Consider the following 24,527-nt stretch of genomic DNA (forward strand, 5'->3'; position numbering starts at 1 on the left):
GACTCAGCCCGCCTGCACCCAGGTGAAATAAACAGCCATGTCGCTCACACAAAGCCTGTTTGGTGGTCTCTTCACACGGACGCGAATGAAACTTCCTTCTCGGATTTACCACCTCTACCCCTATATTTTACTCCTGATTAATAAGAAAATTTTATTTTATGCCAAGAATTACAGAACCACACAATAAATTATAGGAATGTATTATGTATTACTATTATTACTGGATTCTTCCATATTGTTCTATTTTCCTTGTTACATTGTATCCCATTTGGAATCTCAGCTTTTCTATCCTTAAACCAGGTTGTAAGAGAATATAAATGATTAAGCATCTACCTAAAGACAAAACTGCCTTGTAACATCAAGGAACAGCAGCAAATTATGTAAAATCAGAATGTGATATTAGGGGTGCCAGTGAAATAACATAAACCTGTTTCTCAACTCATTTACATTTGGATTTTTTTTTTAAAGGGCTACTGAAGGGCCCAGAGCTGAGTAATACAGCAAAGTCCCACACTTTGCATGGCTTTTTCAGCATCCTAGGGAATCCTCACAGATTTGAAGTGCAGATGTCCTGCTATGCAGGGCGAAAAGAAAGCTTCCATCTAAACAACACGGGCTAAGGTCACAGACAATTGTGTGAGCGTGTCTGTTCACCTCCACAGATTACACTGCAGCAACAAATTAAAAGGAGCCCAACTCTTTGCAGCCAAAGGACAAGCTGCTGCCTTGCATAATGTCTGCTCTGTCCTCCCCTCCTGGACCGGTGCAGAGGATCATTTTGCATTTTCCTTCGTTCGAAAATAATACAAACCAGCAGACTTCCCATCTATCCCTCCCCACCCCCCACAACCACCAGTTACCTCATCTGCCACTAGTATTAATGCTCTTCACATACTCATTATTCTTTAATGATGCCTGTTTGTAAATAGCAAGATGGGATGCAATTAAACCATGAGAGGCTAAATAAACACACATACTAATTAGGATCTTTACAAGAGATTTTTTTTTCATGTATAGACTGGAATTTACCTTTCATTAATCTAACTTAATTGCAATAATGCACCAATAAAGAGTCAACACAAATTAAGTGCTCTGAATGATTTCCCCATATTAAGGATGAGCAAGTGATCCTTCCTTTGGGTAACAAGCCATAGTGTGCAGGAGGAGGAGACTAAATGGGAAAACAGTACCACTAAACATTAAGAGGATTTTGGCACTAAGATAGGTATTGACACCATTATCAGAATGCTGGTGCTTCAGATGCCTGAAGTTAATGAGGTCAAGGTCACAGGTTCAAACTGCAGCTTCATCCCTCTTGCGAGTCAACTAGCTTTGCTTGGTTCCATGTTAGCAGACATCACCCCTTACATGTGTCAGCTGCCACTGGTTCCAAGAGAGATCAAATAAGGGTTTGGAACAATGGGTTCAAATCCATTCCCACTCCTAGAATAATAATGGCCAGGAACATTTGCTTCGTGGCAAGGCAGTAGATATTTCTGTATGAAAAGAACACCTGTTATTTGCAGGAAAAGAAAAGTTCTCATGTTTTAACCTTTGATTCTAGAAGGTGTGAAAGATTATATACATTTGGCAACTAACTTGAAGCAAGAATATGATGGTATATCAACATTAGATATAGTCTTTTAGCAAAGATGCAGAGTACCTAGCAACGTATTTATTAAACAGGTGCTGACTGAGCCCTGCCTAGATAGCAGGTGCTGTGCATGGTCAGGAATCTAGAAAAATGTCACTCATCTAGAGCACTCTCCATCCTTTTTACTTTTCCTTCCCTAATCACTGCTGTTAACTGTCTATTGCCTTTCTCTCCTGGTCAAACACAGACATGCATGGAGATGCAGTGGCCCCAACTTCCCTCCTGCCCCACAGCTGAGCCAGTGGTACTGCTGCCTTAGAACTGGCAAATCTTAAAAAGCCAAGGCCTGAAAAGTCCAGAAAGGCAAGAGGGCTGAGTCAACCACCCCGAGGAACTGAGACTCTACATTAAACTATATGACCAAGAGACCAATTAGATTCCGGAGTTCCTAATTTAAAAAGAAGTATTTGGGAAGCTCTCCTTGACATTTTCCAAAGTCTACTTCATGAAAAGGGGTCTGTGGTCAAGCATGTCCAGGAAACAATATGCTTCTCTTGAAGATTCACAGTATGTATGAATTAAAGGCTCTGAAAAGGACTGCAACTAAGGAAAGTGCTTAGCTTTCTTTAACCAGTGAGTGCTTCCTAAACTTACTGCGCATATTAACTTCCTTAAGAATTAGTGTTCCAAGAAACCCACTTTGGGAAACACTGTTACATTAGTATCAGGAAAAAAATAACTTGCTATTCAACCAGGCACTGGTAGCCTGGATCCTAGTTTTGTGGTTTGATACCACACCTGACTTCACTCACTCCCATGTCGCTCCCTGCAGGTAAAAACATGACAGCAATGCTGCTCCCCACTCCCTTACCCCAGAGTCTGGAGCCCACTGAACCTGACTTCACTGTGCAACAGACCAACAGAGGCTCCAAGGATAGGAAATGGCTCCCTGATAGACTGTGGATAAAAATCTATCAACTCTAAGACGTTTAATCGCTCCCAGTTCAAGAACTTTCAAAGATCCACTCTTAAATTCCTTTTTATGGTTACATTATAAGTCTCTGAAAACCCAGTCTTGTAACAGCATCACCAACAGCCCTCACTTAATCACTCTGGTAGATCATATATAAAAACAAAACAGAGCTAAAAAAAATCATTCCATGTTAGCGAGCAGATGTCTAGCCCATTTGCAATTAATACGACCCACTTCCATACAATCAGACTGCTTAAAATTCCTGGAACAAGATGTAAAAGCTAAGATGCAAATGTTCTGATTTTAATGAGAATGAATGGAAACTATAAAATCCTCTCTCCCTTTGAGGGTAGGTACAATCTACATATAAGTCCCAACTGCACACTAAATTTATCAACAAAACAATCATTTGATAAAGCCTGTGTGAAGGAAGAAAATAGAACTGGGAAAGTCAGAAGTATTTTCAGAAAGCACTGCCTACCAAAATTACATTTGATCAAAACCATTATTCTTTTAAAAAACTTCACTCATTTCAATACATTTCCCCTAGTCCCCTACATGCACTAGGAGCTTTCTGTATTTCTTTGAATCTCTGTGACCTTTTCATGGATAGTAGCAGAGGTTGATAAAGAAAGACCAGGACTTGGGCATTTCATGGATCTCACTTCAAATCCCAGCTGTACCACTTAATGTGACCTTGAACAAGTTATTGAACCTTCCGAGTCTCAGTGTTCTCATCTATAAAATAGTGATAACATCTTCGGCTGACGGGTGAGTGTAAACATCAAATAAATAATCATAAGCATATAGTAAGGGGTCAAATAGAGTCCTGAGCACACAGTAGGCATAGTAAGTGGTAGCAGTCATCAGAATAATATTCGCAGTGGCAGGGGCATACTCTTCTAGGATCAAAAGGCAAATCTCACTGTTCACTTGTATTTCTCCCTGTTTGAAAGGCCGTTTGTTCAGCTTACTACAGTTGCATCCCTCCCTCAATGGTCCAGTCATGAAGTCTCTCCAGGGGTCTGTATTGTCCGTGGCTAGGCAGCAGTAGGTTTCTCAAGGTGTGGACCCAGCCCAACTCCATCTGAACCAGATACCCGAGCCTGCCTCCCACTTTACCCCATCAATTCTGGGGCAAAACTGACACTTCTACCAAGCACTGAGGGTGGTCCAATGATTCTCTGAGCCACTGGCATGGTACCGAACACAGGACAGCACTCTGCCAGTCTTTGCCGAATGACACAACCAAAACCCAAACTTTAATTCCTCTAGCGCTTGCTTGTACCGCTTGTCTTCATTCATTCATTCAACAGCTCTTAACAGAATGCTTCCTTTGTGCCAGGTGCAGTTCTAAGACTTGGAAATATGATAAGGAACAAGAAATAATGTGATAAAATTATATTTTTCTGGGGGAGCTTGCAGCCTAGCAGGGCAGAGGGCAGGGACCTGACACTGACTTTCTTTTTATCTTTTGTGACTGGCACAAACCCTGTGGAAATCAGGCACTCAAAAAGTATTTGATGACAACGATGAACAAACTCAAGACAGTAAGACTTCAAAGGTACAATAAAATCCATAGAGACGTGGTAGTGGTTCAGGAACATCCAGTAATGGGAAGCCATGTAGTACAGCAGAAAGCAAACACACTTTGGAGTCAGGCTGACTGAGGTTAAAGCTTGGCTTTGCTACTAATTTGCTAGGTAGGCAGGCAAGTTCTTCTGCCTCTCTGTGTAGTACCTTCCTCTGAGGGCTGCTGTGAGATTACATTGTAAAATGGTGCATTCCTATCATGAATGGTTATTGGGCATTCAGCACGAGCCGGGTGCTACTGTATATGAGGGATACAAAAGCGTACACTGAGGATACAGCAGTGACCAAAACAGTCTCTACCCTCACAGAGCTCTCATTCTAGTGGGTGGAGCCTGGAAACAAGAAACAAATAACATGGGGAAGAGATGGGTCATGTAGGGGCTTAGAGACCATGGTAAGGATGTCTCTGGGTGCAGCGGGAAGCCCGTGGAGTCTCCTGAGCAGAACAGTGACACTGCACAAGTGGCACTCTAGCTGCTGTGCAGATTACCTGGGTGCAAGGGTGGAGGCAGAGAGGCCAGTTGGGAGGATGTGGAGAAAGATGGCAGCCTGAACTGGGTGGCATTGGGGAAAGGTGAGTGAATTCTGGATATGCTTCTCAGGAAGAACCCATGGAATTTACCAATGGATTGATTGTGAAGTATGGGAGAAAGAAGAGGCAAGGACAACTCCAAGAATTCTGGCCTGGGCAACAGGAAGAATCTCAAGCAGCAAATGTGGAAGTCAAATGGCGACAAGAACAGGCAGATAAATCTGAGGCTGAATTCCAGGGAAAGGCCAAGACTAAGGATGTCAACTTGGGTGCTGCCAGCAAATAGAATCATTTAAAGCCATGAGATGTATGAGATTATCTAGGGAATAGGAGCAGACAGAGAGGGGACTAGACCAAAAGCTGAGCTCCCAGAAATGTCAATGTTTTGGGGAGATGAGGAGCAATCTATAAAGGAGACCAAGAAGGGATAGCCAGTGAAGGGGGAGGCGACCCTGAATAAACTGTAGCTATTATTATGATAGCTTATTTTAAGGCAAAAACTAACAAAGCATCTACTCCAAAACTCCGTTTGGCAAGCCTCACACATCTTTGTAATTGAAAGAACTGGACATAGATGGATGCACAGTGAAATAAGCATGATCAATAATGAGTCACCTTAAAAGCAGACACAAGAACTTTCACCATGGAATCCTAACTAAAAACGTAATTCAAGATGGGGAGGGGGGAAAGACAAGAATTTTCACTCTAGGCTTGATTAAAGAACCCAGATTATTTACAAAGGATTTTTGAATGGAAACAATGGCACTTTTTAATAATCAGTGTTTAGGATCAATAGTTGCTGTGGTAACTAAGTGCATGAACAAGGCCTACAACATTTCATGATCTTCAACAAGTGTCTAGTAGAAACCACTGTGCTCCCACTCCCACACCCTCTGCCCACCGGCACAGCTGTAACCAATGCTATCTGAATTAAATAGGCAATTTTCATGGCAACCCCAAAAAGGAAGGCTTCAGTTAGCTCCACTGTACAGAGGAGCAAATGATGGCACAGAGACTGACTACTCCAACTCACATGACTAGAAATGGCCAAGCAAGGATTTGAACCCAAGCTGCCTGGCTCCAGAGCCTGCCCGCTAATTACAACTTGCTTACAAGTCAGGTTAATTACGATGATGATAAGAATGATGACTACTGTTCCTGTAACTACATGTAGTACAATTAGTTAAATTAATTTTTATTAAAATCCAATATAATACAATTTATATAATCAATAATACCATAAACCATATTAGTGTAAATGCATACTAATTTTTTAATTCAATCGCCAACAGAAAGGAATTGTGCATGTCATTTTTATTAAAATCGAGCAACTGTTTTATCTAAATGTATAAACACAATGAAAAGATTAACTGGAGGAAAAATCAACTGTGTAGAATGGGATTAAGAAATAAAGCAAAATATCAAGATAAACTGCTTTTAAAATCAGTTGAAGATTTAATATAGCCCTGGAAGGTTTCAATTATTTACATGCTTGGTCTATACAGTATAAATCCAAGTTAATGAGATTCAATTGCTGTGTATAAATTTGAATCAGGACAACCCGATTGTCTACAAGAAAATAGCAGCTTGGGCTTCTGTGTTAATAACTCTTTGAAACAAAGCTTATGGGTCAGGAAGAGAAACATCATTTTTGCGGCACATTATTGACTGCAGTGGGTATGGAGAGAAATGGCTCCATTTGGTAAAATACAAAACCTAAGACAAGTTGCAAGGGATCCACAGTCTATTGATCAATACCACTGTTCTTCGAACAACAAGGCCAACACTAATAATTTACATTGTCTCTTTGTCCTATAGAAATTATGAAGTCCCAAGAGAACCCTTCTTTGTGAAGTTCCCTGTATCTAGTACCAAGGGCTCTGGCATGCTATGTCACGAGGTGGAACACAACAGATGTTAATAGGGCACTGTAGGTGCCATCAAATGGCATTCTAAAGCAAAGTGATCCATTTAAGATCAATTTGCAATCCCTCTTTGCTCACAGCACACCCCTTCAATACAGGCATAAATGGGATTCTAGGGCATAAAGGAAGGTGGGGCTATCTCGGCCTGGAAATAAGGGTAGGCATTTGAAAGATGACATTAGAGCCCAATCTCAAAGAATGCACAGCTGTTTTGCCAGAAGGGGCAGCAGGTGGAGAAGGGTGCCATAGGCAGAAATGCAGGTACAAGGCATAAAAGCACCAGGCATGGGAATCTTGTTCCTCAGGAACCCCTGGAAGTGGGAAGGTATTTTTGCTTGTCACAGTAAGTCGGGGAGCTGTTGGCATTTAGCAGATTGGAGCCAGGAATGCTAAACCTTCTGCAATACACTGGCCAGTTCCATATACTGGAACTGAAATTGTTCCATCCAAACTGCCAACAGTGCCTCCACTGAGAAACATTAGAGAATACTGAGGATACCCAGGGAAGGGAGGAGAGAGGGAAGAAGAGGAGAAAGGTCAACTGAGGCCGGGTTATACAGACCACATACACTAACTATCCTAGAAAGGGGGTGCTTTATCCTGCAAGCAACAGGAGCCAACAGGGTAGCAGACTGGCATCTCTGGAATGATGAGTCCAGTGTGGAAGATGAGGGGAGGCAGAGTGTTCCGAAGCAGGTAGACCAGGAGACCAATGAGACGGCTGGAGCAAGAGTTCAGATGACAGGAGATGAGAGCAGTGAAGATGGGGGTGGGGGGCTGGTATGCAGGGATGAGGTAGGCTGATAGCACATCAGGAAGAATGCATGTGGCATTGTGGGTGATAATGGGGATGCCACCTGCAATGTAATCAGTGCTAGATACAACAGTTTGGGGTTATCTTTCACATAGTATTTGATCAATAAGCATTTGTTACAAGGAGGAAGTATTGGAGCAGAAAAATGTCAAATTGGAGACAAGTTGCAAGGGATCCAAAGGGTGTAGGATAAGTGTAAGACAAGTAGTCTGGCCTGAAAACATCCAGCATTTATCACTGACAAAAACTGAATTAGACAACCTTTAAAAAAAAAAAAATAAATAAAGGTAGTGGTAGTACTATGCATTCACTCAACCCACTTTTCTAAATTTTAAAAAGTTTCACCCTGTCTCAAAAAGGCAAGTGCCACCTGTTTCTACTTAGCATTAATTTCATGTATTCAATATATTTTAAAAGTAAAATCCAATAAAATTCCCTTGGAGGTGGAATTGCCTTCTCCAACATTTAAATTCACTATTATAAATGCCAGCCATTGAAATATACCTGTTAGGGATGGAGGAATATGTTTTCCACCTCTTTGGGACAAATGCAGTTGAAATTTGTGGAAGGAAACCAGATATCTGAATTATGGGCTTTCAAAGGTATCTTTAGAAATTATGAGTCTGATGATTTGGGCATATTAGCATTTTTGAAAAAGGGGGACAATTTAGATTGCCTAACTAGGCTACTGCTAATGTTGGCTAAATATTTTTGTGGAATCTTAGGGAAACTCTCAGTTACCCTTAAGTCCTAAACATACATTCACTGGACAGATATAAGTGCACCACTGCCTCTGGGAATGACTGTGCTGTAGAAATTAACTAAACAGACAATGTATACCTAGTAAGTAGTATTTGCCAAGCAAACAAACAAACAACTCCCTGAAATTAGTTCTAAGAAAAAACCATTTATCTCTGAATTTGACTTAGTATGTTTTGACAGAAAATAAAAACTATGTAACATAAAGTGTTTTCTTGCTGTATGACTTAGCTGTCAGAAAACTGAGAAACAGGTTTAATGCCCAGGCATTTTTTTTTTTCAAGCTGCTCCAGTCTGGTGCCTGAAAGCATCAACTCCTTCTGCTTCCTTTACATGGCCATTTTCTTCAACAGTAGGATCCCTCCCACTGTGCTTTAATGTGCAAGCCACCAGCAATTCACCCGGAAATGAAACACACATGTTCAGTGAACTGAGTATGAAACGAGTTCAGAGAATAGAAGCTGGACCTGCAGGTCAGCAGAAAGCCTATGGAGAATGGCCTCCGAGTTCTAGCTAAGGCCTATGACCAGCGTTCTTAACCTGCTTTGGGAATGAGCCTCCTATTCTAATGAAAGTCACAGACCCTCTCCCTCAGAAGAAGGCACAGAAGGACATCCACACACAGAAAACTGCGGGGTTCAGAGGTTTCCTGAAACCCATCCACTGCCTCCCAGGAGTTCATGGAGCCAAGGTTAAGAGCCCTGAGATAAAGATAATAGCAATGTCAAGAGTAGGGAGGAGGAGGACAGGGAACTCCCACAAAATGACATTACTAGGTTTTAGACAGAACACCGTATCTACACGGAACTTGAAATCATTCGCCTCCAAAAGACAAAAAGCCAAGTACAGCTTTGGCATACATATTTAAGATGGAAGCACAGCACATATTTTGCCTAAGAGATCTCAGAATTGAGTGGGCCCAGAACAATTTCTGAGGCAGTTCTCAGGCTCGGTTGCTGGGTCCTGAGTTCACCTCTGGCTACAGGGAGGTTGGAGATTCTAGGGAGCTGAGGGCCAAGTGGGTGGCACCCTGAGCAAGCAAGCACGACATGCTGCAGGCTGGGGAAGAGCTGAGCATTTGGCTTCAAGTGATTTTTTTTTAAGGATGAAAGTTTGAGCTCTCAAGTCAGACTGGGATCCAAATTGTCACTCTGTCACTTAGTACTGTAGCTTTGTGGGCTTGAGCCTCTTCAAGCCTGTTTTTCATTTGGAAAATGGGGATAAGGCCACCCACCTCCTGGGGTCCCAAGTAGGGGGGAGTGCAATGGTGCGGGTAAAGACTGCACACAGTGCCCAGCACAGCGAATGCTCATAAGAACAAAGACGCTGGCTGAGGAAACCTCTAGCATCAGGCCACTATGTACCCCATGAATTTTATACTTGAAAGGAAACTTTATAAAGTTTTTTCCTTGTAAGTTTTAATTCTAAGAATAATGCATAATTCTTCTTCTTCTTTTTTTTTTTTTTCTTTTTGAGATAGGGCTTCGCTGTGTCACCCAGGCTGGAGTGCAGTGGCGTGATCGTGGCTCACTGCAATCTCCACCTCTGGGGCTCAGGTGATCCTCCCAACTTAGCCTCCCAAGTAGCTGGGACTACAGGCATGCATCACCATGCCCGACTAATTTTTTAAATTTTTTGTAGAGATGGGGTTTTTCCATGTTGCCCAGCCTGGTCTTGAATTCTTGCACTCAAGCAATCCACCTGCCTCAGCCTCCCAAAGTGCTGGGATTACAGGCGTGAGCCACCACACCTGGCTTTAATGCATGATTCCAATAAAAGTGATCAAACAATGCTTCGGTGTCTTAAGCAGAAAGTAAAGAAACTAACGCTCTTGCCCCACCCACTATGAGATAAAGACTCCTCTCTAACAGTGCAGTGTACAGATATCCCTTCTAGCCTGTTTACAAGTGCACTTATCAATAGGTATATGTCTGTTTCTCACAAAACCAGGATTGCACAGTCTGTATTTCAGGCTCATTTAATAATATATCATTCCCTAATCACTCATCTCAGTATTTGAAAGAAGACATTTAATTTTCATTTCTTTACACATACATGCATGAATCTGAATCAACACTTACTCAACCAATAATTACTGAACACCTACTATGTGCCAGGCACTCTTCTAGGGGGTTGGGACATATCAATGAACAAAAGAGACAAACATCTCTCCTGTGTGGAACTTAGGGTCTTTCCAGAGGAAACACAAAAGCAATAAGCATAACAATAAGGAAATCATATCCTACATTAGAAAGTGATAAGTACAACAAAAGAAAATAAAGGCTGTTAAGGAGATAAGGAGTTGGGGTGTAGTCAGTTGTACATGGTGGTAGAAAAGACAGGAAAGCAGAGCCTTGAAGACTAGGAGGAATGGGAGCCTGGGGAAACCTTTGGCCAAAGGCCTTAAGGCAGCACTGGGCCTAGTGGTGGGGGAGAGTGGGGTGGAGTCAGATGCAGATGATGGGCTGTCACAGGGGACACAGGCTTTCACTGGAGGGAAATGGGGAGCCATTGCAGGTTCTGAAGAGAGAAGATACATGCCTGACTTTCCCTTTAAAATGCTCTAGCTTCATGTGGAGAACTGATGAGAGGCAGGATGGAAGTGGGGAGGCCAGGCAGGAGGCGGCTATAATCATCTAGGTGAGAGGGACCAGAGGCTTGGAGAGGGGTGGCGGCATTGCGGGGAGTAGAAGCAACAGTCAGATTCTGGGCCAAACACATATCATTTCATCCAATGTGGATATCTAAATATGCATGCTTACAAATGTTAATTTCTTATTCTGAAATAACTTTAAACAATTTCGGACTCACAGAAAGTTCCAATAATAGTACAAAGAATTCCCATACACCCTTCATCTAGATGCTCTGTTAGCACTACCCTGCACCTGCTGCACACTCACATCTGCACTCTCTCTGCACACACACCCAGTCCCATCGTCAAACTGTCGCCCATAAATTTTAGCATCCATTGATAATTCTTGATTCTTGTCTGAAACAATTATTATGGTGGCTACCCAATTTTCTTATTTCTTTTACATTTCTTAGTTCACATTCTACTGTAAGAAAGAGCTTTCCCTCATCATCACTGGCCATCAGAGAAATGCAAATCAAAACCACAATGAGATACCATCTCACACCAGTTAGAATGGTGATAATTAAAAAGTCAGGAAACAACAGGTGCTGGAGAGGATGTGGAGAAATAGGAACACTTTTACACTGTTGGTGGGACTGTAAACTAGTTCAACCATTGTGGAAGACAGTGTGGCAATTCCTCAAGGATCTAGAACTAGAAATACCATTTGACCCAGCCATCCCATTACTGGGTATATACCCAAAGGATTATAAATCATGCTGCTATAAAGACACATGCACACGTATGTTTACTGCGGCACTATTCACAATAGCAAAGACTTGGAACAAACCCAAATGTCCATCAATGATAGACTGGATTAAGAAAATGTGGCACATATATGCCATGGAATACTCTGCAGCTATAAAAAAGGGTGAGTTCATGTCCTTTGCAGGGACATGGATGAAGCTGGAAACCATCATTCTGAGCAAACTATTGCAAGGACAGAAAACCAAACACCGCATGTTCTCACTCATAGGTGGGAATTGAATAATGAGAACACCTGGACACAGGGTGGGGAACATCACACACCGGGGCCTGTCACAGGGTGGGGGGAGGGATAGCATTAGGAGATATACCTAATGTAAATGACAAGTTAACGGATGCTGCACACCAACATGGCACATGTATACGTATGTAACAAACCTGCACGTTGTGCACATGTACCCTAGAACTTAAAGTATAATAAAAAAATTAAATAATAAAAATAAAAATAAAAAAAGAGCTTTCCCACAGCTATTGTTAAAGAAATCAGCAATATACCATGAGCTATTCTTACACTGATAGCTTTCAATTTTTTACTCATGTATTTACTTAAATCAGTATGGACTCGAAGATTATTACTGTATTCAATGGATTGTAATCCATTATGAGTGTTATTTATTTCGGTGTTCAATTGTCCTGGATTTGGTGAGTAGGAGGCTCCTTCCAACTGGCTTCTGTGTCTTTTTTTTTTTTTTTTTTGAGACACAGTCACACTCTGTCACCCAGGTTGGAGTGCAGTGGCACGATCTTGCCTCACTGCAACCTCCACCTCCCAGGTTCAAGCGATTCTCCTGCCTCAGCCTCCTGAGTAGCTGGGATTACAGGCATGTGCCGCCACACCCAGCTAATTTTTGTATTTTTAGTAGAGACAGGGTTTCACCATGGTGGCCAGGCTGGTCTTGAACTCCTGACCTCAAGTGATCCGCCATTCTTGGCCTCCCAAAGTGCTGGGATTACAGGCGTGAACCACTGTGCCCAGCCTGTGTCCTTTGATGTGTCCCTATCATTCTTTGGGCACTTCCTTACTTTCCGGCACAGCAAGATGCTCCAGGCTCATCTTTTCCTGCTCCCGTTCTGGAATCAGCCACTTCTCCAAGGAGTTCCTATTAGTGAGAATGACATTTAGAAACTAACATGTGGATGACAGTTGTGCTCACTGTTCCTGGGGTCTCACTGCTTCTAGACCTTCTCAGCAGACAGAATTGGGAAACGTGCACTCGTGTGTACAGACACATCTATATCTATTTCTACATCCATACATTAAAAACAATCCGTTGATACTGATACTTCCAATTGCAGTCCAACACACTGAGGGTTGACTTTTGGCATTCTGCTTTCCATCTTTACAATTTCCTTCTCCAAAGGGATGAAACCTGGCTCCCATTATCCACAATTTATTTCCGTATTTGCTGAAACCTAGAATACACACAGTTTCAGAATCACTAATCCAAATCACTGTGAAAAACCAGCCAACCAACTGAAGTTTAATATTAGTTCACAGTTATTATAATCCCTAGCTTAAGGGTTTAGGGTCAAAATGTCAAGTTCAAAGGTTACTAGTGTTAGTTCTCTATCCATCTCCTATCCCCTAAGGCATGGTCACATTATTCAATGGAAATATATTTCAATTTACTTGTTTTGCATTCTTCTTTTTTAAAATCTTGTGGAATCCTCCCTAACACATTTTATGAAGCCAGCATCGTCCTGATACCAAAGCCTGGCAGAGACATAACCAAAAAAGAGAATTTCAGACCAATATCCTTGATGAACATTGATGCAAAAATCCTCAATAAAATACTGGCAAACCGAATCTAGCAGCACATCAAAAAGCTTATACACCATGATCAAGTGGGCTTCATCCCTGGGATGCAAGGCTGGTTCAAGATACGCAAATCAATAAATGTAATCCAGCATATAAACAGAACCAAAGACAAAAACCACGATTATCTCAATAGATGCAGAAAAGGCCTTTGACAAAATTCAACAACCCTTCATGCTAAAAACTCTCAATAAATTAGGTATTGATGGGACGTATCTCAAAATAATAAGAGCTATCTATGACAAACCCACAGCCAATATCATACTGAATGGGCAAAAACTGGAAGCATTCCCTTTGAAAACTGGCACAAGACAGGGATGCCCTCTCTCACCACTCCTATTCAACATAGTGCTGGAAGTTCTGACCAGAGCAATCAGGCAGGAGAAGGACATAAAGGGTATTCAATTAGGAAAAGAGGAAGTCAAATTGTCCCTGTTTGCAGATGACATGATTGTATATATAGAAAACCCCATCGTCTCAGCCCAAAATCTCCTTAAGCTGATTAGCAACTTCAGCAAAGTCTCAGGATACAAAATCAATGTACAAAAATCACAAGCATTCTTGTACACCAATCACAGACAGAGAGCCAAATCATGAGTGAACTCCCATTCACAATTGCTTCAAAGAGAATAAAATACCTAGGAATCCAACTTACAAGGGATGTGAAGGACCTCTTCAAGGAGAACTACAAACCACTGCTCAATGAAATAAAAGAGGATACAAACAAATGGAAGAACATTCCATGCTCATGGGTTGGAAGAATCAATATCGTGAAAATGGCCATACTGCCCAAGGTCATTTATAGATTCAATGCCATCCCCATCAAGCTACCAATGACTTTCTTCACAGAATTGGAAAAACCTACTTTAAAGTTCATATGGAACCAAAAAAGAGCCCACATCGCCAAGTCTATCCTAAGCCAAAAGAACAAAGCTGGAGGCATCACGCTACCTGACTTCAAACTATACTACAAGGCTACAGTAACCAAAACAGCATGGTACTGGTACCAAAACAGAGACATAGATCAATGGAACAGAACAGAGCCCTCAGAAACGATGCTGCATATCTACAACTATCTGATCTTTGACAAACCTGACAAAAACAAGAAATGGGGAAAGGATTCCCTATTTAATAAATGGTGCTGGGAAAACTGGCTAGCCATATGTAGAAAGCTGAAACTGGATCCCTTCCTTACACCTTACACAAAAATTAATTCAAGATGGATTAAAGACTTAAATGTTAGACCTAAAACCATTAAAATCCTACAAGAAAACCTAGGCAATACCATTCAGGACATAGGCGTGGGCAAGGACTTCATGTCTAAAACACCAAAAGCAATGGCAACAAAAGCAAAAATTGACAAATGGGATCTAATTAAACTAAAGAGCTTCTGCACAGCAAAAGAAACTACCATCAGAGTGAACAGGCAACCTACAGAATGGGAGAAAATTTTTGCAACATACTCATCTGACAAAGGGCTAATATCCAGAATCTACAATGAACTCAAACAAATTTACAAGAAAAAAACAAACAACCCCATCAAAAAGTGGGCAAAGGACATGAACAGACACTTCTCAAAAGAAGACATTTATGCAGCCAAAAAACACATGAAAAAATGCTCATCATCACTGGCCATCAGAGAAATGCAAATCAAAACCACAGTGAGATACCATCTCACACCAGTTAGAATGGCCATCATTAAAAAGTCAGGAAACAACAGGTGCTGGAGAGGATGTGGAGAAATAGAAACTCTTTTACACTGTTGGTGGGACTGTAAACTAGTTCAACCATTGTGGAAGTCAGTGTGGCGATTCCTCAGGGATCTCGAACTAGAAATACCATTTGACCCAGCCATCCCATTACTGGGTATATACCCAAAAGACTATAAATCATGCTGCTATAAAGACACATGCATACGTATGTTTATTGCGGCACTATTCACAATAGCAAAGACTTGGAACCAACCCAAATGTCCAACAACGATAGACTGGATTAAGAAAATGTGGCACATATACACCATGGAATACTATGCAGCCATAAAAAATGATGAGTTCATGTCCTTTGTAGGGACATGGATGAAACTGGAAAACATCATTCTCAGTAAACTATCGCAAGGACAAAAAACCAAACACTGCATGTTCTCACTCATAGGTAGGAACTGAACAATGAGAACTCATGGACACAGGAAGGGGAACATCACACTCCAGGGACTGTTGTGGGGTGGGGGGGAGCGGGGAGGGACAGCATTAGGAGATATACCTAATGCTAAATGACGAGTTAATGGGTGCAGTAAAACAACATGGCACATGGATACATATGTAACAAACCTGCACATTGTGCACATGTACCCTAAAACCTAAAGTATAATAATAAAAAAAATTTAAAAAAATTGAGAAAAAAAGGAAATATAAAAATCAGGGTAAAAATTAATGAAATAAAAAAAATTGAGAAAATAAAAAAATAAATAAAAATAAAATCTTGTCCAGTTTATTTATTTTTTCGAGTATGTGAAACATTCATATGTTCTAACAGTCAGAACTACATAAGAAGGTGTACTCAGAGTCAGGCCTCCCCAACACACACCTGCCTTCCTCTGTTCCCCACTCCTCACCTGTGACATGCCTTTCCCATCTACCCACCCATAACCAATTTCTCTGCTTCAGATTTCTCTTTCCTGTGTTGTTTCCCCACTAGAAACAAGCAGATAAGGGTATTTTATATTTCCCTTTTTCCAGAAAAAGTAAGCGTATTAAGGATACTCTTGCATTTTGCTTTTTTTTTTTTCTATTAACAATATATCCTGGCAATCACTGCATGTGAGTCATAGAGGTCTTTCTCATTCTTTTTTGAAGATGGAAAAAAAAGTGATGTGGCTCCATTGTGCGAGTGTATCATAATGTATTCAATCATGCTCCTCTGCACAGGCATTTCGGCTATTTCCAATATTCTACAATTACAAACAAGTTCAGTTAATAATGGTATATATGTATTTTCATATATTGTTGGAAGTGTGATGTACATAGTTTTCTTAGACATCGCCAAAGTCCCTTCAAAACAGTTGGATGAATTTGCATTCTCATTAGCAAGGTATGAGAGGGCGTTTCCCCACAGCCTTTACCAACAGAACCTGTTGTTATGTTTTTTAATTTTTGCCAATCTGGTAGGTGAGACATGGTACCTCAGTGCAATTTTAATTTGCATTTCCCTAATTAGGGGTAAGGTTGAACATCTTTTCATCTGTTTAAGTATCTCATATATATATATCTAAAATCTGGTGAATTGTCTGTTTCTTTTCCTCATTTTCTATCCCATTTTTGGTCTTTTACCCTATTTTTTATGATTTAAAAAATAATTTTAGGGATATTAGTCCTGTCTGTAATGTATGTTGCAAATATTTTCTCCCAGCTTGGCTGTCTTTTGATTTTCTAATGATGTTTTTGACCATCTGAAGGTTTTTTTCCCTTTTATGACTGAGGCCCTACTGACTTGAGATGCCATCTGCATCATACTAAATTTCCACATGTACTTGGGTCTACGTCTAGGCTATTTTATTCTACTGGCCTGTTTTTCTGCTTATGAGCCAGTACTGCACTGTTCTAATGATAGAGGTTTTAGGGTATGTTTTAATGCTTGACAGGGCTAGCTCCCTTGGTAGCTTTTCCTTTTGTGGTGTTTTCCTATCCTTTAATGCATATTTTTCCACACCAACATCACCTTTAAAAAGCTTTCAATAAGTGTGTTAAATTAATTCATATTTATTGATATGACTGATATGTGTGGTCTCAACTTGGTCATATCATTTTATAGTTATGTATGTAATATTTTCAGTGTTTCTTTCTCTAGGTGATATTTTCTTTGCTTGTTTATTTAGGTCTACATTTTTGTTCTCACGCTTACCCAATAGATGACAGGAACATCACTTTCCCCAGGTTGTGACAATTAAAAATATCTCTAGGCCTTGCCAAATGTCTGCTGGGAGGCAAAAATCACTCCCAGTTAAGAACCACTGCCCTAAACCAACCAATTCCACTCCTAGGAGTAGATCCAAGAAAAACAGTAGCCCACGGGTACAATGGAACACGAACAAGAATGTTCCGAGCAGGACTGTTTATTTGATTATTTTATTCTTATTTTTTTGTGGGTACATAAGAGTTGTATATATTTATGGAATACATGAGATGTTTTGATACAGGCAAGCAATGTGTAATAACTGTATCATGGAGAATGGGGTGTCTTTCCCCTCAAGCATTTATACTTTGTGTTACAAACAATCCAATTATACTCTTCATTATTTCAAAATGTAAGAGCAGGACTGTTTATAATAGAAAAACAGAAACCCAGAAATAAATCAAATGACCATTGATTGAAAAATGGATAAATAAATTAGAATATATTCAGATAATGGAATATTTCCTGTCAGTGAAAATGAATAAGCTATAGCTAAACCAACAAATTGAAGGAAATTTAGTAAAAAACACAAAATGTTCAGTGAAAAATTAAGTCCCTGAAGACAACATATAATCCCTTTAAAATAAACTAAGTTAAAACCCGGGGAAAATTAAAGAATAAATTTAGGAATATGCATATATATGGTGAAGCATCCCCTCCAAAACAGGAGAGAGAATGATAAACACGCAGGGGGGCAGCAGCTCCTGCGGGGGCGGTGGGGGGCAGTCCCAGGCAGCACAGGCTGCCAATCATGCTCCAGCTCCTGGTCCAGTGCTATGTTCAGAGATGTTCACTGCACTATAAATAAACCAATATGAAAGGGCCATGTCTGCGTTAGTGATGACAGTATGTCACGAGTCAAAGGTCACGATGAATCCAAATTCGTACATTTGAATTTAAAATGACAGGGACACCTCACTAAGCAGGGAGCCCTCCTCCCAGCCTGTGAGGCCCAGACCGGTGTCTCCTGCTTAGGTGGTGTCAACTTCTCGCTTTCTTCCCCTCACTCCTGTGCTCTGGCCATCCTGGCCTCCTGGGGTCTCCCCAAGCAAGCCCACTGCCCTCCAGGGAGGATCTGTTCTACCTGTGTGGCCTCTCCTGGATCCTGCCCCCCAGATGGGTCACCTGGAACCTTGCTTCATGCAGGTCTTGATTCACAGAGGGCTGCCCTGCCCCCCAACACCTTCTGCCACGCTGCAGCCCCTTACCCTGCTTCTGTTCTTCTTAGCTTTATCACCATCTGACATCATTTTATGCAAGTTGCTGGTCTCTTGTCCATTTTCTACACTACAGACAGGCTCCGCGAGGGCAAAAACTTCATGTGGTCCATGCCGAACAGTGCCTAGAACTATGCCTTTATCTCCAGGGGCTCAGTGAGTATTTACTGAATAAATATGAATGCCTTAGTAGCATATCTCATAAGCCAGTTTGACACTAGAGCTGAGACTTACCAAAAAGGCCAGCCTTCATCAGAACTCCAAGGGCACAAAGGAGTTCTCAAAATGTACTCCACAGATTACCTGAGACTCGGCTGAGATGCCCAAGAAACACAGCAGTGAGAAAAGGTAGAGCTCCAGGACTCCACCGTCCTTCCCCTCACTCCCTGCTTCCCCTCTGGCCGTCCTGGCCTCCTGGGACCTCCAGAGCTGCTGAATTGGAATTTCTGTACTGCCTGTCAAGAATATGCATTTCCCACAAACTACGCTGGTGACTCTTAGTCCTTTTCAAGCCTGAGCACTATTGAACTCAATGGAGAAATCAAGGCCCCAAATAATTAAGCAGTCTAGCTATTCAACAGTCTTTCCTACCTCCAAGAACTCGGGGTGGAGTAAAATGAGATAATGTTAGTCTAAATGGTTGAAAACAAGATGTGTCATTCACAAGCAGGGTACGAATACGTTATGGAAATTGAAGGTTAGTTAAAATGTAGATTTAGAAAGACTGATAAATGAGTTTTATCCTTTGCAAATCAAATAACATCTAAATAAACATGATAAAATATCAAGATATATTTTCAATGTCATGGTTGAAGCTTTTGTCTTTTCTTACATTTTTCTACCTAATAGATCAGTCAAAAATTGTAAATTAATATTTTAAATGCCAAGAGAAGCCAGCAGCTTGTTCCAGTCTGATTCAGTTAAGCTCTTAAAATATTTTGACTGTTCGAAGAAAATTAATAATGGGATGTTAGGCGGTAGATTAACTGACACTAAATATCAACATAGCTAGATTTATTTTTGGATAACTGTGCTCATCTCTCTTCAAAGAACGGAAGCAAGATTTATTAAATCATGAGTTATTAATTTACACAATACCAAAACAGCCCCGAAACAGAGCAGACAGCACCACAATGTATTTAAAGATTATGCAAGAGGCTGCAAGTTTAGATTTGACATTAGCTAGAGTTTGGATTGTATAGGCTACAGTCGATTACCTAAGGCTTACAAGGACACGAGAAGTTAAGCCAGTAACTGTCTTGGCAATTTCAGAATCAAATCAGTCACAAGTGTCATTCCTTCTCCCCCGAGTAGCCAAAGAGCAGATCCCCATTTCTGCCAATATGGACAAACGGATACATATGAAAGCCAAAGATGCTTTTATTTCTGCCATTCATTCAGCAAATGCTGGGTGCCCATTTGTCCTTCCTCCCTTCCTCTCACCCCATCTCCTCTCCTAAGAGTGAACTTCCTCCAGCATGTGCTCCATTATCAAACCTCCTAAGGTTCTGATTGGCCCCGAAGCCCTGGTGCTTCCAGGCTAACAACAAAAAGCTGGCTTGGCTTTAGATATGCCAAGCTGAAATATACAGAGGGCTCAAAAAGTGCCAGTTTGGTACTCTCCCTCTCCCTTTTCCCTTTTTATACTCTGAAGAAATTGTCGATGCTGGACTGAGACTCCCAATTACAGATTGGACCTGCCAGGAGGGACAAAGGCCAGGGTTGCTCCAGGCATGTCAGGAGCTTCTTGGCAGGGACTGCTTGGTGAAGGAGGAAGCCAAAATGGGATCACCAAAACCTGCCTTTTGTCCACAAATTGCCTGAAGTCCAATGACTTCGTGCTGTTTTCCCATGCATATGCACAAACAACCCCCAAGCCTTCTACACTCATATACCAAAAGCAGATGAGATTTAGAACAACAACAAAATCAGTGAAATGTGTTATTGTAGAACCAAGGCCATTTAACAGGAGCTGCTCTGGACATCCATGTGGGCACTGCAACATCAGGTTTCACAACTCAGGTGGCTCTTAGGAAAATGCCGTCTTTCCCTACTGATCACAACACCTCCCTGCTCCTCCAGAGAGGAGTCTGCACTGGCTCTGTGGCTTGGGCTAAGGCTTAAAAATGTATCCTGAGGTGGGTGGAGCAAGATGGCCAGATAGAAGCCTCCCCTGACCATCCCCCCTGCAGAAACACCAATTTTTAACAACTACACACAAAAAAGCACCATAATAAGAATCAAAAATCAGGTGAGCAATCCCAGTATCTTGTTTTAACTTTAGTTCACTGAAAGAGGCATTGAAAAGGGGAAGAAAGACAGTCTTCAGTGACACCACCCCTCCTCCTTCCTCCAGCAGTTGCCAAATGGCCCGGAGAGGATCTGCACACTTGGGTGAGGGAGAGCACAGCGACTGGGGGACTTGCCATTGAACTCAGTGCTGCCCTGACACAGTGGAGAGTAAAGCCATGCTGGGCTCAGCTGATGCCATGTCCACGGAGGGAGTATTTAGACCAGTTCTGGCCAGAGAGAAATCACCCACCCCAGGGTGGGAACTTGAGTTTCTCAGCAAGCCTCGCCAGCTTATGCTAAAGTGTTCTGGGGTTCTAGGTAAACTTGAAAGGCAGTCTAGACCACAAGGACTACAATTCCTAAGCAAGTTCTAGTGCTGGGCTGGGCTTAGAGCCAGTGGACTAGGGCAGCATGTGACCCAGGGAGACAGTAGCCTGGGTGGCTAAGGGAGTGCTTGCGCCACCTTTCCCCCAGTTCTAGGCACCACAGTTTACAGCAATGAAAGTGACCCTTCCTTCTTCTTGAGGACAGGAGAGCGAAGAGTAAAGAGGACTTCACCTTGCATCTTGGACACCAGCTCGGCCACAACAGGGTAGGGCACCAGGCAGTCGTGAGGCCCCCATTCTAGGCCCTAGCTCCCAAATGATATTTCTCGACACCCTGGGCCAGAAGGGAATCTGCTCCCTTGAAGGGATGGACCTAGTCCTGGCAGAATCCATCACCTGCTGACTAAAGGGCCCTTGGGCCCTGAATAACCAACAGTGACACCCAGGTGGTATGCTGTGGGCCGTGGGTGAGACTCTGAGACGTGTTGGCTTCAAGTGAGATCCGGCATATTCCCAGCCATGGTGGTTCTGCGGAGAGACTCCTTCTGCTGGAGAAAAGCAGAAGGAAAAGTAAAGGGGACTTTGCCTTGCCCCTTAGGTACCAGCTTGGCTACAGGAGGGTAGAGCACCAAGTGGGCTCTTGGGGTCCCTGAGTCCAGGCCTAGGCTCTTAGATGGTATTTCTGGGCCTGCTCTGGCAGAGGGGCATCCACTGCCCTGAAGGGTGAGTCTCAGGCGTGGCAGCATTCACCACACCTGTATGGTGAGTGTAAATTAGTACAACCACTGTGGACTTTTCACTCACTGAAGGGCCCCCGGACTCTCAGTGAACATTGGCAGTGGCTTGGCAGAACTCCCCACGGACCAGTGGTGGTGGTGGTCACTGGGAGAGGCTCTCCTCCCCAGTGGAAAGGGGAGGGAAGAGTGGGAAGGACTTTTCTTGTGGTATGAGGGCCAGCTCAGCTGCAGGAGAATAGAGTACCAGCTAGATTCCTAAGGTTTTTGACTCCAATCCCTGGCCCTCAGACAGCATCTGTGAACCCACCTGGGACCTAGGGGAACTTGCTACCCTGAAAGGAAGGACACAAACCTGGCTGGCTTCCCCATCTGTTGACTGTAGAGTCCTAGCACCTTGAGTGAACATAGACGTAGTGGTTACAGCGAGCCTTGGGCAAGACCCAGTGCTGTGCTGGCCTCAAGTCTGACCCAGCACAGTCTCAGGAGTGGTGGCCACAGCGGTGTTTGCATCACCTCATCTCCAGCTCCAGGTGGCTTAGCACAGAGAGAGAGAGGCTCCCTTTGTTTGGGAGAAAGTAAGGGAAGAGAACCCAAGTCTCTGCCTGGTAATCCAGACCTAAAATAATAGCTTTAAAGGGCAAATCTAAGTGTTACTGGTCTTAAAGAGGAGGTAGGGAAAAAAGACAAGGGCAGAAAGTTTATTCCAAGGGGTAACATCAGATCACTGTCCAAAACTAGAGAAAGACAGCAACATTCAAGTACAAGAAGGTTACAGAACACCAAGCAATTTTAACCTGAAGTAGACTACCTCAAGGCATTTAATAATCAAACTCTCAAAGGTCAAGGATAAAGACAGGATCCTAAAAGGAACAAAGCAACAGAAAAGAAACAAATAACATAGAGTGAAGCTCCAATCCGTCTGGCAGCAGACCTCTCAGTGGACACCTTACAGGCCAGGAGAGAGTGGCATGGCATATTTAAAGTGCTGAAGGAAAAAAACTTTTACCCTAGAATAGTATATCCTGCGAAAATATCCTTCAAGCATGAAGGAGAAATAAAGACTTTTTCAGACAAACAAAACCTGTGGGATTTCATCACACCAGACCTGTCCTATAAGGAATGCTAAAGGGAGTTCTTCAATCAGAAAGAAAAGGATGTAAGTGAGCCATAAGAAATCATTTGAAGGTACAAAATTTGCTGGTAATAGTGAGCACACAGAAAAACATGTAATATTATAATACTGTAATTGTGCTGTGAAAACTACTCTTAAGTAGAAAGACTAAACAATGATCCAATCAAAAATAATAACTTTTCAAGACATAGGTAGTACAACAGGACATAAAGAAAAACAACCAAAAGTTAAAAAGCGGGGCCACGAAAAACTGTAGAGTTATTATTAGTTGTCTTTTTGCCTTTTGTTTGTTTGTTTATGCAAGCAGTGTTGTCATCAGTTTAAAATAACAGGTTATAAGGCTGGGCACGGTGGCTCAATGCCTGTCATCCCAGCACTTTGGGAAGCCAAGGGGGCAGATTGCTTGAGCTCAGGAGTTCAAGACCAGCCTGGGTAACATGTTGAAACCTGTCTCTATCAAAAATATAAAAACTTAGCTAGGTGTGGTGGCGCGGATCTGTGGTCCCAGCTACTCGAGAGGCTGAGGAGGGAAGGATCACTTGAGCTCAGGGGGCGGAGGCTGCAGTGAGCCAAGACTGTGCCATTGCACTCCAGCCTGGGTGACAGAGTGAGACCTTATCTCAAAAATAAATAAATAAAATAAAATATAAATGAATGAATAAATAACAGATTATAAGATAGTATTTGCAAACTTCACTCAAATTAGAAAATACACAATGGACGCACAAAAAATAAACAGCAAAATATTAAATCATACCACCAGAGAAAATCACCTTCACTAAAAGGAACAAAAGAAGGAAGGAAAGAAGGAAGGAAGACCTCAAAACAACCAGAAAACAGCAAAATGGAAGAAGTAAGTCCTTACTTATCAACAATAACACTGAGTATAAGTGAACTAACTCCAATCAAATATAAGTAAACTCTCTAATCAAAAGACACAGAGTAGCTGAATAGATAAAAAAGCAAGACCCATTGATCTGTTGCCTACAAAAACAGCCTTCACCTATAAAGATACACATAGACTGAAAATAAAAGGATGGAAAAAGATATTCCATGCCAATGGAAACCAAAAGAGAGCAGGAGTAGCTATACTTAGACAAAATAGATTTCAAGACAAAAAGTGTAAAAAGAGACAAAGAAGGTCATCATATAATGCTAAAGGGGTCAGTTCAGCAAGAGAATATCACAATTGTAAATATATATGCAACCAACAATGGAACACCTAGATACATAAAGGAAATATCACTAGAGCTAAAGAGAGAGACAGGCCACAATACAATAATTTAACATCCCACTTTCAGCATTGGACAGATCTTCCAGACAGAAAGTCAACAAAGAAACATCAGACCTAACCTGGACTACAGAACAAACGGACATAATAGATATTTACAGAACATTTCATCCAATGACTGCAGAACACATATTCTTCTACTCAGCACACAGATCACTCTCAAGGATAAGACTACACAGAC

General features: G+C 41.9%; 1 protein-coding gene across 2 annotated transcripts in view; it reads right to left on the bottom strand.

Moving 5' to 3' along the window:
- Nucleotides 1–24,527, bottom strand: part of MED27 (mediator complex subunit 27) — a 228,220-nt gene that overhangs the window by 48,376 nt on the left and 155,317 nt on the right. The window contains exon 5 of one of the 2 annotated variants that reach the window (XM_058445170.1): nt 12,611–12,687. The exons of the other annotated variant lie outside the window; for it this stretch is intronic. Coding sequence (XP_058301153.1) covers nt 12,611–12,687 — 77 coding nt within the window. The remainder of the gene's footprint in view (nt 1–12,610; nt 12,688–24,527) is intronic. 2 annotated transcript variants of the gene reach the window in all.

This window comes from Hylobates moloch, unplaced genomic scaffold (assembly GCF_009828535.3).
Source record: "Hylobates moloch isolate HMO894 unplaced genomic scaffold, HMol_V3 SCAFFOLD_10, whole genome shotgun sequence".
Taxonomy (NCBI): domain Eukaryota; kingdom Metazoa; phylum Chordata; class Mammalia; order Primates; family Hylobatidae; genus Hylobates; species Hylobates moloch.